This window comes from Mytilus edulis, chromosome 5 (assembly GCF_963676685.1).
Source record: "Mytilus edulis chromosome 5, xbMytEdul2.2, whole genome shotgun sequence".
In the NCBI taxonomy this organism is placed as follows: domain Eukaryota; kingdom Metazoa; phylum Mollusca; class Bivalvia; order Mytilida; family Mytilidae; genus Mytilus; species Mytilus edulis.
Window position 1 is genome coordinate 4656034 of NC_092348.1, and position 11454 is coordinate 4667487.

An 11454-nucleotide genomic window follows, 5' to 3' on the forward strand; every position below is an offset into this window, starting at 1 on the left:
AGTTTTAATCTTATTTTCACCAAAAAGTATACAAATCATTTGACCATCATAAGAAACAACTATGTTAAGTTTCATGAAATTTGGATAAGTCGTTCTCAAGTTACGATGCGACATGTTTACGCCGGACAGACAGACGGACGGACGGACACCGGACATTTGTATACCATAATACGTCCCGTCAAAATTTTGACGGGCGTATAAAAATAAAAATTGAAAAAATATTACTTGCATATACATTCGTATATATAAAAATTAAAAAATTATTATGAAATAAAAAATATATTTTCAATCATTAACAATATTGTTAAACCAGGCATGTGCCGGAAAGTAATCATCAACCAGTTGATATTTTTCTGTATAAGATAAGATAAGATAAGATAAGATGTATATAAAGAAGAAAGAAACACAACCATGAAGGACGAAAATAACCCATCAGCCCCCTCAGTTTAACTTATTTCAATTTTACTATATATGTAATCCATGATTTAATCGGACCATGGGTGATGGATAACTGTACAGTTTAATGAAGTTTCACATATTTTTATATCATAAATTTCTGTATCCTGTTGGAGTGCTCCATTGATAGGAGGAAATTATAGTCAACATTAACATGCAGTTAAAACAGAGTACTCTGGAAATCTGGAAAATTGTCAATCATCAATTACCTGTGCAAGTCCTTTCCTATCTACTGACTTATGATATGCACGTGTCAAACAACGGAGAGATCTGTTCCATACTCTATTACAAAACATTTTTTTTTCTTCCCAAGGCCAGCTGATTTGTGATAAATAAGATACTGGTTCCAATTAGTGCAAAAGGAAACCAGTTTAAACGGAAGTCGGGTTAAACTTCCTCCATTTAGCCTCTTTTTCACGACGAATCATGGTTGTCGGCCAGGTGCTTATTCTCTCCTAATAAAATCGCCTTTTAAACATGTTATTCATAATGAAATAGCATTAGATCGCTTAAAGATAATTCCATATAACAGAAATAGCCTCTCATGTTAAAGATAAACGTTACAAACTAGTAAAATTGTTGTAAATTAGGGGTATTTTCGTTAATTTTTAAACACGTGGTTTCACTCAAAGATATATTTGTGTAAATAAATAAAAACGAAATGGAACTTATGTAATATTATAATCAAGAATATTACTTTCTTTATCCATATGTTGTTTAAGCAATCCCCAACACTAGAAAAAGGGGGAAATAGTTCTTTTCAAAGAGTAGATGGAATCCTAATCGATTCGCCTCGTTGCAAAGTCGTCCCCTACCAACTCGTCCTTAAACCTGGAAATGGTTTGCTGTTTTATCAGACAGGGCATTTCTTTGATTTAAATATAAAGTGATTATGACTTGAATGTATACACTTTTGCATGTTTTCAAATTAGTTATTGCTCTTTTTCAGTTAAGATTTGTTGAAATAGGCCGTGTGGCCTACATTGCCTATGGACCAGACCAAGGAAAACTATGTGCTATAGTTGATGTTATTGATCAGAACAGGGTGAGTTTATTGTCATTCTGATAACTTCAATCTTAAGGCCTGTTGGCACAAATTGTCTCAATGTGCAGGTTTTCTCTTGCATGTGTTTTGCTCAACATATTTTCCTCTCTGCTGTAAAAGGGTATGCTTTGGGATTGAGGATCAGCAGTATCAAATCTGCCAGTTGTCTTAATGTAATGTGCCACTGTTTGTAGTTTGGCTTTTGTCTCTTGATGTTCATGCCGTCTAGTCTGGTTACTACTTGACTAGTCCAAATAATTATCACGTCTGGCAAAGCTATTTTAATTATTTTCTGGAATGCCTTCCTACGGCACAACGCCTTCCTACGGCACAACGCTGAAGCCAAGGTGTCCCCGAAAAAAAGTTAAAAAGCCTTTCCAGACGTCATAATTATTTTGTCTACTACTTGACTTCCAGTTTCTGACTTTGTTGTACATTAACAAAAGATTTGGAGTATATATTGGTGAGACATTAACCCAACAACACTTTAAACCAGAAAGACATTAAGAGATCAACAAAATGTATGTCAAGCTCTTGTCTAGCTTTTCTCAGTGTATTGCAAAAAAAACACATTCTAATTAAAATATTGTAAAATCAGTTTGCAGAATTCTCTTATTTATAAGTATAAATTGGAGTATTTTCAGTTTATCATTCATAAAAGTTATGATGTGGAAATTTTTTTATTTCGTATGACAAGCATAATTTTTTTATGAAGCCAAAGTAAAACCATTAATTGTTTGAATTATGATTACAGGCCTTGATCGATGGACCATGCACTGGTGTGTCCAGGAAACAGATTAATTTCAAAAACATTCATTTGACTGGTATCAGAATACCAATGCCAAGATCCCTCCGTACTGGTCTCCTGAAGAAAAAATGGGAAAGTGAGAAAGTACAAGAACAATGGGGAAAAACCACATGGGCCCAGAAAATAGCAAACAGAGAACTGGTATACATTTAGTTTTGTTTGGGTAAAGATTGCATAAAAAGCAATCTAAAGCCTTTGATACTGACTTGATATATTTATCTTCTTCAGTTTTATCGCTACATTCATTGACATTTGATAGTTCAAACAAAGTAGTAAAGTCAAGTGATCCTTTATTGATGAAATCATGTTATATTTAAAAAAACAAGTAGATATTCTAGTAACTGATGTGTATTTCAATTACCATACTTGTCAAGAATAGTCAAAACAACTTGATTAGAATTAAATTAATAACTCATGGCTTATGAAGGAGGTTTAATTGCATGTTCCAATCTTAAACAAAGTAAGATTCATTTAGCTCCATTTCTAATTTATAATCTTCTTAGCTAAATGTAATTAAATGTTGTTTTCTGTTAAATTCTCAAAATTGCGAAATAAAAGCAACCTTTATTCTTTAGTGCTTACAAGCACTTCGATTAAAAATTAAAAAAAACCAGTTTAAACAGTATAATAAGATCTTTAAATTGATGTAGATAATTGTACCAATATACTCATATATGTTTATTTCTAACTGACTTATAAAAGATATTCCTTAACGCCTTGATGGTGACAATGGTTGATTTTAATCCAAATACCATGGGTCCAGGGGAAAGAACATTCGTTCTGTTTGAAAATTTCTTTGAATGTAAACAAAAAAATACTTAGTTTTGTAAATTTTAATTGGTTAAATATCATTCTTATCATTCTCTCCATTTATGTCTTAATATTTCCTTATTTCCTTGATTTGAAGAGGGTCATATGACTATATCAATGAAGAGCCTTACTTTCTTGATAGGAATTGCCGTCATACTGGCAGTGCTGATAACAACATGTCAGAGATTTAGTCATTCATCAGACCTCAGTTCATCATTCCCTAATCTGTCAATTATTTCAAAAGATTAGTAAAAAAATGCTTTAATTCATTAAAAAGTTCAAAATCATACCAATTAACTTTTGCAAAAAAAAAATATTCACCCAAAAGGTCTTTCCAATGTCTTAAATAAGACAGTCTTTTGAAACTATGGTGGATTAATAAGTTACTTGAGCTTGGTTCCATATAATCACTAGGAAAAATTCGACACAAATTTTTTTTGGCCGTAGAAAGAAATTAATATTTCAAAATTTATCAGTGAAATTTCAACAATTAAAATTTCCATGGCATTCATTGGTTTAAATTTAAATTGATATAAACAAATCATTCATCAGTTTTGTAATTATCTTTTCAGTATTAACTTTCTTTTTATTCTCTGGTAATTTACTTCCCTGATTTGAAGGTTGTTGAGATGACTATATCAATGAAGAGCCTTACTTTCTTGATAGGAATTGCCGTCATACTGGCAGTGCTGATAACAACATGTCAGAGATTTAGTCATTCATCAGACCTCAATTCAGTCGTTCCTAAATTTGTCAAGATATATATATAAGATGTGTGTTAAAGACTAGTTAAAATATTTTGATGTAATAAAAAGTTCTGCTTTTTATTACTTAGGGTCTAATAAAAAGTCCCAATAAATCAAAATCTTAAACTTTTTCAATTTTATTTCATCCAAATGGTCATGTGGCGTGTCTGAAATTAAAAAAAGATTTGAAAGTATTTATATGGATAAATAAGTTAGTTGGTTCCATACAGTACGCCCAAGGAGTTTGTAATCCCAAACTCCATACTCCGATATTTTTCCTGGTGTAACACCAGGAAACTCCGACATCCCTCCCAAAATTCTCGGAGAAATTTGGGAGTATTCCCTCCGACTTCCGCGTAAATCCGCTACCTTTTGTTTATTGTATTAGCGACATCTCTCCCAGTCTGGTGTGACGCGGTGTGACACCAGGTAATTAATTGCCCTAATCCGTCTGATCTATGCCGGCACGCGACAGTCAAGGTATGTGAGATTTCCAATGTAATTAAACAATTGTATTTCCTGTCTATTGATTATCAGGTTATATCTGATAGCTTGAAACAAATGAAAGATTAAAATAAAAAGCAAAACGTTGTTGTTAATTCTTTCAATTACACTACATTTTAATCAAGTTTTTAAACAACTGTATTTGATTTTGACTTCCGTTTTTTTATCAGTAAATAAATATTTAATTTACTAAAAGAGATATAATTGTGCAACAATAAACGGAGACTAACGCTGAATAAATGAGTGCAGTTTAAAGAAAAATTACACGTCTCAAAGTTTTTTATACTACAAGTAAAAAAGAAAATATTATTCACTATCTGTTATGCTAATAATTCTACGCCATTTCCATTTTACGATTACAAAATAAAAGTTTTAAAATCCAAAACGTTGTTGTTAATGCTTTCAATTGCATTAAAGTTTTATAAAAAAAATCTATACTTGATTATGACCTCGTTTTTTTATTTATCGGTAATTGATATAACTTACGAAAAGAGACATACTTGCGTGAAAATAAACGGAAACTAACGCTGAAGGTATAAAATGTGAGCAGTGAGTTTAAAGAAAATTACGTGTCTTAAAACTTGTATATGCAAGTAAAAAAGAAAATACTATTCACCATTCGTTATGCTTAATAAGTCTACGGCATTTTCTCTTCACGATTAGCATTACTTTAGGATATAATACATTTCGGCTACAACAGGAATACTTCTATAGCTGCATCAACTCGTCGTTGCATAATATTCATTTACGCACAATGAATGTAAACTTTTGTGTTGTATTTAGAACAGTGATCTTTAAATATTTTTAAAACAATTAATTGCCGTGGGAAGACGACACGCATCTCAGTGATCAACAGTGAGTGGTTGAACTTGAACTTGACTTCGCTCACAATATTGAATGCTAAAAATAGTGACATCAATTTTGTCCACGAGATTTTTATTTGGCGGGAAATAGTATCATGTAACAGTAAACTCAGGTGACCTTTCTGGATAACCGTGGGAAAATTCATTGAAGGTTTAAACTTGCTTTGTAATGATTGACATTTGTGTACGTTAAGATTGAGGCTCTAGAAGGTCCTTTTACAATTGATTAACCGGATTCTAAATTTTATTCCTTTTCTGAATAAACGAACATCAGCCTTTTATTTATATGTTTCTCAGTCAACAGAGGACATAAACCTGGACATTATTTATACTTCCATAGTCAACACTATACATTAATGGTAGATGAAAACAGGATGCATGTCGTTCAGTTCCTGATGGGCGTTGGTAGAGATCCTCTGTGAAAATGTGTCGATCGTAAAAATCCGATCCACATTTTTTTTTACATATTTCTTTCTTGTACGATATTATTTCATTTTAATATTCTAAAGTATAAATTGTTGAAATACTTCTTTTTATATTTCGCCGAGGGCTTTTAACGAGCAGTAAAATACGGATTGCGCCAATCCAATTTTATTTTAAATAATAAAAGATCAATAACAGATCATAACAGATAAAAAACACATGATTTTATTTCTTCATATAATTAAATAAGGTTGTGATTATTGTGTTGTGTCTGGGCGGGGAATTATCTCAGTATTTATGAATATAGGGCTGCCACATTGCATACAAAACTATTTGTCACTTTACAGTTTCTTTTTTAAATTCAAATATTTCAAGTCGGAAATCTACCGAGGTAATGAAACATAATATTTTACATTTCAAAATAAATTGAAAGTAACAGAGTTCACTTGTTGGTCCGATAAATTAACTCTGGGGTTTGATTTAAATTGGACAAATTACCCTAAAAACATCATTTTGTTTTAAGCCAGTTGATATTTATTATATAATATTGAACTATTAATGAACCGGATATTGCTCACTGAGAGGTCATAAAAGGTTCTAATTGTGGTAAAATCATCTTTGTTGAAACTTTGTTGAAAAAACAAAAATTATGACCTGATCGGACTATAATGAAAATACTAAATAAGTGTTTTATTCGTATTTTTATACGTTTTTACGTTTTATTTCATATGACAATGACATGGGCATATACATACAAGAATAATTATCTTATTTTAAATAAAAATGTCACACTTTAATCTGACAATGAATGGACATTTAAATAACGTATTTTAAAGCACACAGGTGCAATCAAGATCGATTAAATGTACAAAGGTAATAAATCTGGCTAATCCGATTATGTTGTCACGCGTCATTAATTTTCAGTTCATCCGATGGGCAATAAACCAATTAACAGCCACGCGGTGTTGGGAGAGAATCTTTGGAGGAAATTGGGAGTAGAATCCGTGATTCGCGGTGTCACACCGCAACACTCGGAAATCGGTGATAAAAGTTCGCGATTACAAACTCTCTGGGCGTACTGTATAGTTGCCAGAATAGACACAAAATTGTTTTGGGCTCAGAAACTTTCAATGTTTTTAAGGATATAAGTAAAATGTCTCCAAGAAGAATTTATAAATTTCTTTTTGTTCTCTGGTAATTTATTTCAATGATAATGAACAGTGTTGAGATGACTAGATCAATGAAGAGCCTTACTTTCTTGATAGGAATTGCCGTCATACTGACAGTGCTGATAACAACATGTCAGAGATTTAGTCATTCATCACACCTCAATTCAATAAAAGATTAATCCTATATCTGTTCAGATGTTTGCGAAAAACCAGTACAAATTCTTTGATCTAATAAAAAGTTATCCTTTAAGTACAAAGTGTTCAACAAAAAGTCACAATTTATCAAAATTTTTAAAAATAAAACTATTCCAAAAATCATATTCACTCAAATGGTCTTCTTAGTCTAAAATTTATATAAAAAGGAGCATTTTGAAACTACGGTTGATAATGAAGTATCTTGGTTCCATATAATCAACGGGATATACCCAAAGTTGTTTTGGGCTCAGAAACTTAACATGCTTCCAAGGATATTGGTAAAATTTGACAATTTCAAATTTCCATTGATATAATTTACTTCCCTGATTTGAAGAGACTGGAGATGAATAATATCAATGAAGAGCCTTACTTAATTATCATCAAACGATTTTCTGAGTTGCTACAAGAACTCATCACATAAAAAGCAAAATTTAAAAAAGACTAAATTTTCCATGTAAATATTCCAAATAATCAGATGATATAACATGACTAGATCAATGAAGAACCTTACTTTCTTGATAGGAATTGCCGTCATACTGGCAGTGCTGATAACAACATGTCAGAGATTTAGTCATTTATCAGACCTCGATTAAGTCCACCCTAAATCTGCTAGATAAGGGCTAAAGACCAGTAAAAATCTTCTGATTTAATTTTTTTTTTAAAATCTGCTTTTCATTACTTTGTGTTGAACTTTTTCAATCTGGTTTTGGTGCATGTCTTAAATTAAAAAAAGACTTATGAAACTATGGTGAATAAATAAGCAGGTGGGTTGGTTCTAAATAATCACCAGGATAGACACACAATTGTTTTGGGCTCAGAATTGAAATGTTTTTAAGGATATAAGTAAAATGTCGCCATGATATAGATTTCCTAGAATATAAGCAAGTTATTCAACAGCTTTGTAAATCTTTATACAAAAATTAATTTCTTTTTATTCTATGGTAATTTATTTCAATGATAATGAACAGTGTTGAGATGACTAGATCAATGAAGAGCCTTACTTTCTTGATAGGAATTGCCGTCATACTGGCAGTGCTGATAACAACATGTCAGAGATTTAGTCTTGTATCATCTGATCTCAATTCAGCTGTCATTCCTCAAATAAATGTAAAAGCCCACTAAAAATTGTGTTGATACGATAAAAATAATTCTTTTCTATTCCAAATCTCACCTAAAAAGTTAATCATTCATTTTTTTTCTGAAACTTATTAAAAAGAAAATCTGTTCTGCAAATTTGGAAGACCTTTGGAACAGATCAGGTTTACCTAGCTATTTGGAAAATCATCTGTAAATATGCCTTTAAAATACCTTTAAATTTATGTTAGCCAGATGAGATCTAATAATAACCAGGGAGATTAAACATGTCAAAAAATATTGTCTATAAGGTTGAGTTTTCACTTGATTTTACCTTGTTTGGCTTGATCTGGAAATGTTAGATGATTTATATATGATTTTACATCAGAACAGATAATTTATGTATAGTTTTACATCAGAACAAGACTATATCAATGAAGAACCTTACTTTCTTGATAGGAATTGCCGTCATACTGGCAGTGCTGATAACAACATGTCAGAGATTTAGTCATGTATCATCTGATCAAAATGTCCAAATTCATAACAAAAAATACATTGTCTTCAACAATGAGCAAAGCCCATACCGCATTGTCAGCTATAAAAGGCCTCGATATGACAATGTAAAACAATTTAAACAAGAAAACTAATGGCCTTATTTTTATAAAAAAAATACCCTGTATGTTATGTAAAATAAACCCTTTATCAAATCTTGCCAATAAAAGAAAATTTTAGGTGAACAATCTGTAAATATCTTCAAAAAAAAATTCTGAGTTAATGTTGATACAAGAATTGACCAAATAATGTTCAAAATGTAAATAAATGACTTTAATTTCCATTTTAATATACCAAAGTATCAGATGATATAACAAGACTATATCAATGAAGAACCTTACTTTCTTGATAGGAATTGCCGTCATACTGGCAGTGCTGATAACAACATGTCAGAGATTTAGTCTTGTTATACCTTAATTTGTGTTTAGGAAGTTAAGCATTTTCACCAGTCAATATCTGTTTCATTAAGCCCATGTGCTTGAGGTCTTGCATGATATTAGATAATTCATTTAAACATTATATTCAAGAAAAAGGAGCTTTAACTTTTGAAGTTTAAATTGTTGAAATTAATTAGATTATATCGTCAATTTTACAGATATTATGTTTGTGTTTGCTTGTGGCAATCTGTGTGCAACTCAAATCTTATTCAACTAGGATTGCCAGTTGTCCTTGCTGAAGGTCATAGTTCTTCCTGGGTCCTAGAACAAAATGTGGCCGCCATGATATAGCGTAGAGTGCTGAATTAGTGAAATTGGCATTTAGACATTAACAATCAAATACACAATATTTGTCCAATATCGTGGAATAAAAAGATTTGATAACAATTATTCGTATAATTTCAGAGGAGTAAGCTCTCAGATTTTGACAGATTTAAACTGATGAAGGCCAAGCAAGCAGTAAGTTTATTTTAGTTTCTGCAGTAAAGACTTAGTCATTTTTAAAATAAATCAGAAGTAACAACAAAGAAAGATGTGCACTGTTACTTGTATAAAGATTTAGAATTTTATATGTAAAGAGTTATCAGAAGTTTCAGGATTATAGTTTAGTACACCAGACGCACGTTTCGTCTACATTTAGACTCATCAGTAACGCTCATATCAAAACCTAATAAAAATTTCAGCTGTGTTTGAAGTCCTTTTGTTTTGTGCTGATGTCATACGTTTCCAAACAATTTCATTTACATGCTGTGAAATAGAATAATGGAGTTGATAAAACATTAAAAACATATTTATCCTTTAAAGTGAAAAAAATATTTATATGGAATGTTTGCTTAATGTCCAGTTAAAGATATTTCATTCATGTTCAGGACAATATTTACATGGAGAATATTTAAGTTCTGCTACAATATGTTAAGACTTGTTTGCTGTTACTACAGAAAATATTGATAAACAAAAAATCTAGGATTATTTGACGTATCTTGCACATCATCCTTGACATACATGTATTTGTATACATGGTATAAAGTATATTTTTTTTTAAAATATATTCTCTTTTCTTTTCCAGAGAAACAGATTGATAAATGTTGAATATGGTAAACTTAGACTTCAGGCCAAGAAGGCTCCAGCTAAACCCAAGAGGAGTAGGAAGCGTCCAAGCAAAAAATAAACACTCACTATTAAAGGGTTTAGAAATAAACTTGTTTCTCTAATAAATCTTCAGTGGTAAAACCAAGTTTTGCTAAGAAAGTAAACATGTGAAAAGTCGGACACTTTGAAGCTACATTCATGTCCCTGCCAAAGGTAACAGGGATATTAAGTGTAACTCACGACCGTCCATCTTTCAGTCTGCCCAATTGTGTTTCCACACTCCCAACTTCTGTTATACACATTTAAATTTTTTGAAACTAGTACATGAAGCTTACAACCTAAACTTGCAGACTCAGTTAAAATTTGGGCATTGAGTCATGTTATACACATTTAAATTTTATGAAACTCGTACATGAAGCTTACAACCAAAACTTGCAGACTCAGTTAAAATTTGGGCATTGAGTCACTCAACTGTACTAGAGTAATCTCCCTTTAAAACATGGAAAATTGCTTATTTTTCAGGTTCCGTACACTAAAATGTCTCGTCCAAATTTCATCAAATTGTCACCTCTTACACTTTAATATCTGTCTTGTCAGGATGTCAAAGTAAAGATGCTTATCCAGAGATCTCGATAATCTTGGCCGGGCACAAACATTATACTTTTGAAGGTAGAACTTCATCTGTACATATAATGTATGTTTTGAAGTCTCTGTCCGGAATGGACTGATTAAAAAATGAACCTGCAGTTATCCTGGAAAGGACAGTATAATCATTGCAATGTGTACAAGTCTGTCGAAAAGTGGTTACCTGACCATGACTGGAGTTTTTAAATCTTTGGTCAAGGTATGTTTATTTCTCTGATACTATTTTAAAAGCAATAGATCAGCTTTTGGTGCATATAATGATTGTGAAAGGTACATGGTCCATATCTCCGATACTGTTAGGAAGAAGTCGACTATATTTGTTGTTTAGAAAGAGTGAAAGATGAATTTGTCCATGTGACCGGGTTCATTGGTAATGTTAAATTAAATGTGAAACATTTGCCACCGGACTTGCATCAATAAAAAGTAAAATAACCATGAACTCCAAGGAAAATGCAGAATGGAAATTCCCATATCAAATGGCTAAACCAATATCTTGAGCACATCAAACGAATGGAAATAAGTAATTTCACTAAGATATCGAACTCAGAGGGAAATTCAAACAGGAAAGTCCCTAATCAAAAGAACAAACTAATGGATAACAACGGTCACTTTCTTGACTTGGTGCAGGCATTTAAAAA

The 11454-nt window shown here is 31.6% G+C and overlaps 2 protein-coding genes across 4 annotated transcripts in view; one reads left to right on the plus strand and one right to left on the minus strand.

Moving 5' to 3' along the window:
* LOC139522800 (probable D-lactate dehydrogenase, mitochondrial) overlaps positions 1-856 on the minus strand; it is a 20499-nt gene extending 19643 nt beyond the window's left edge. For 2 of the 3 annotated variants that reach the window (XR_011664495.1, XM_071316363.1), the window contains exon 1: positions 666-826. Coding sequence is in view for 2 of the 3 variants with exons in the window: in XM_071316363.1 (XP_071172464.1) it covers positions 666-752 (87 nt within the window). In the remaining variant the exon portion in view is untranslated. Of the gene's footprint in view, positions 1-665 lie in introns of all 3 variants that reach the window. The other variant, XM_071316364.1, reaches the window with a different exon arrangement.
* On the plus strand, positions 775-10280 carry LOC139522801 (large ribosomal subunit protein eL14-like). Its single transcript, XM_071316365.1, has 5 exons — positions 775-897; positions 1406-1501; positions 2256-2450; positions 9488-9541; positions 10149-10280. Exons 1-5 carry the CDS (start codon positions 883-885, stop codon positions 10248-10250), a joined length of 462 nt encoding a protein of 153 aa, XP_071172466.1. The 5' UTR covers positions 775-882; the 3' UTR covers positions 10251-10280.
* The last annotated feature ends 1174 nt before the right edge of the window (positions 10281-11454 follow it).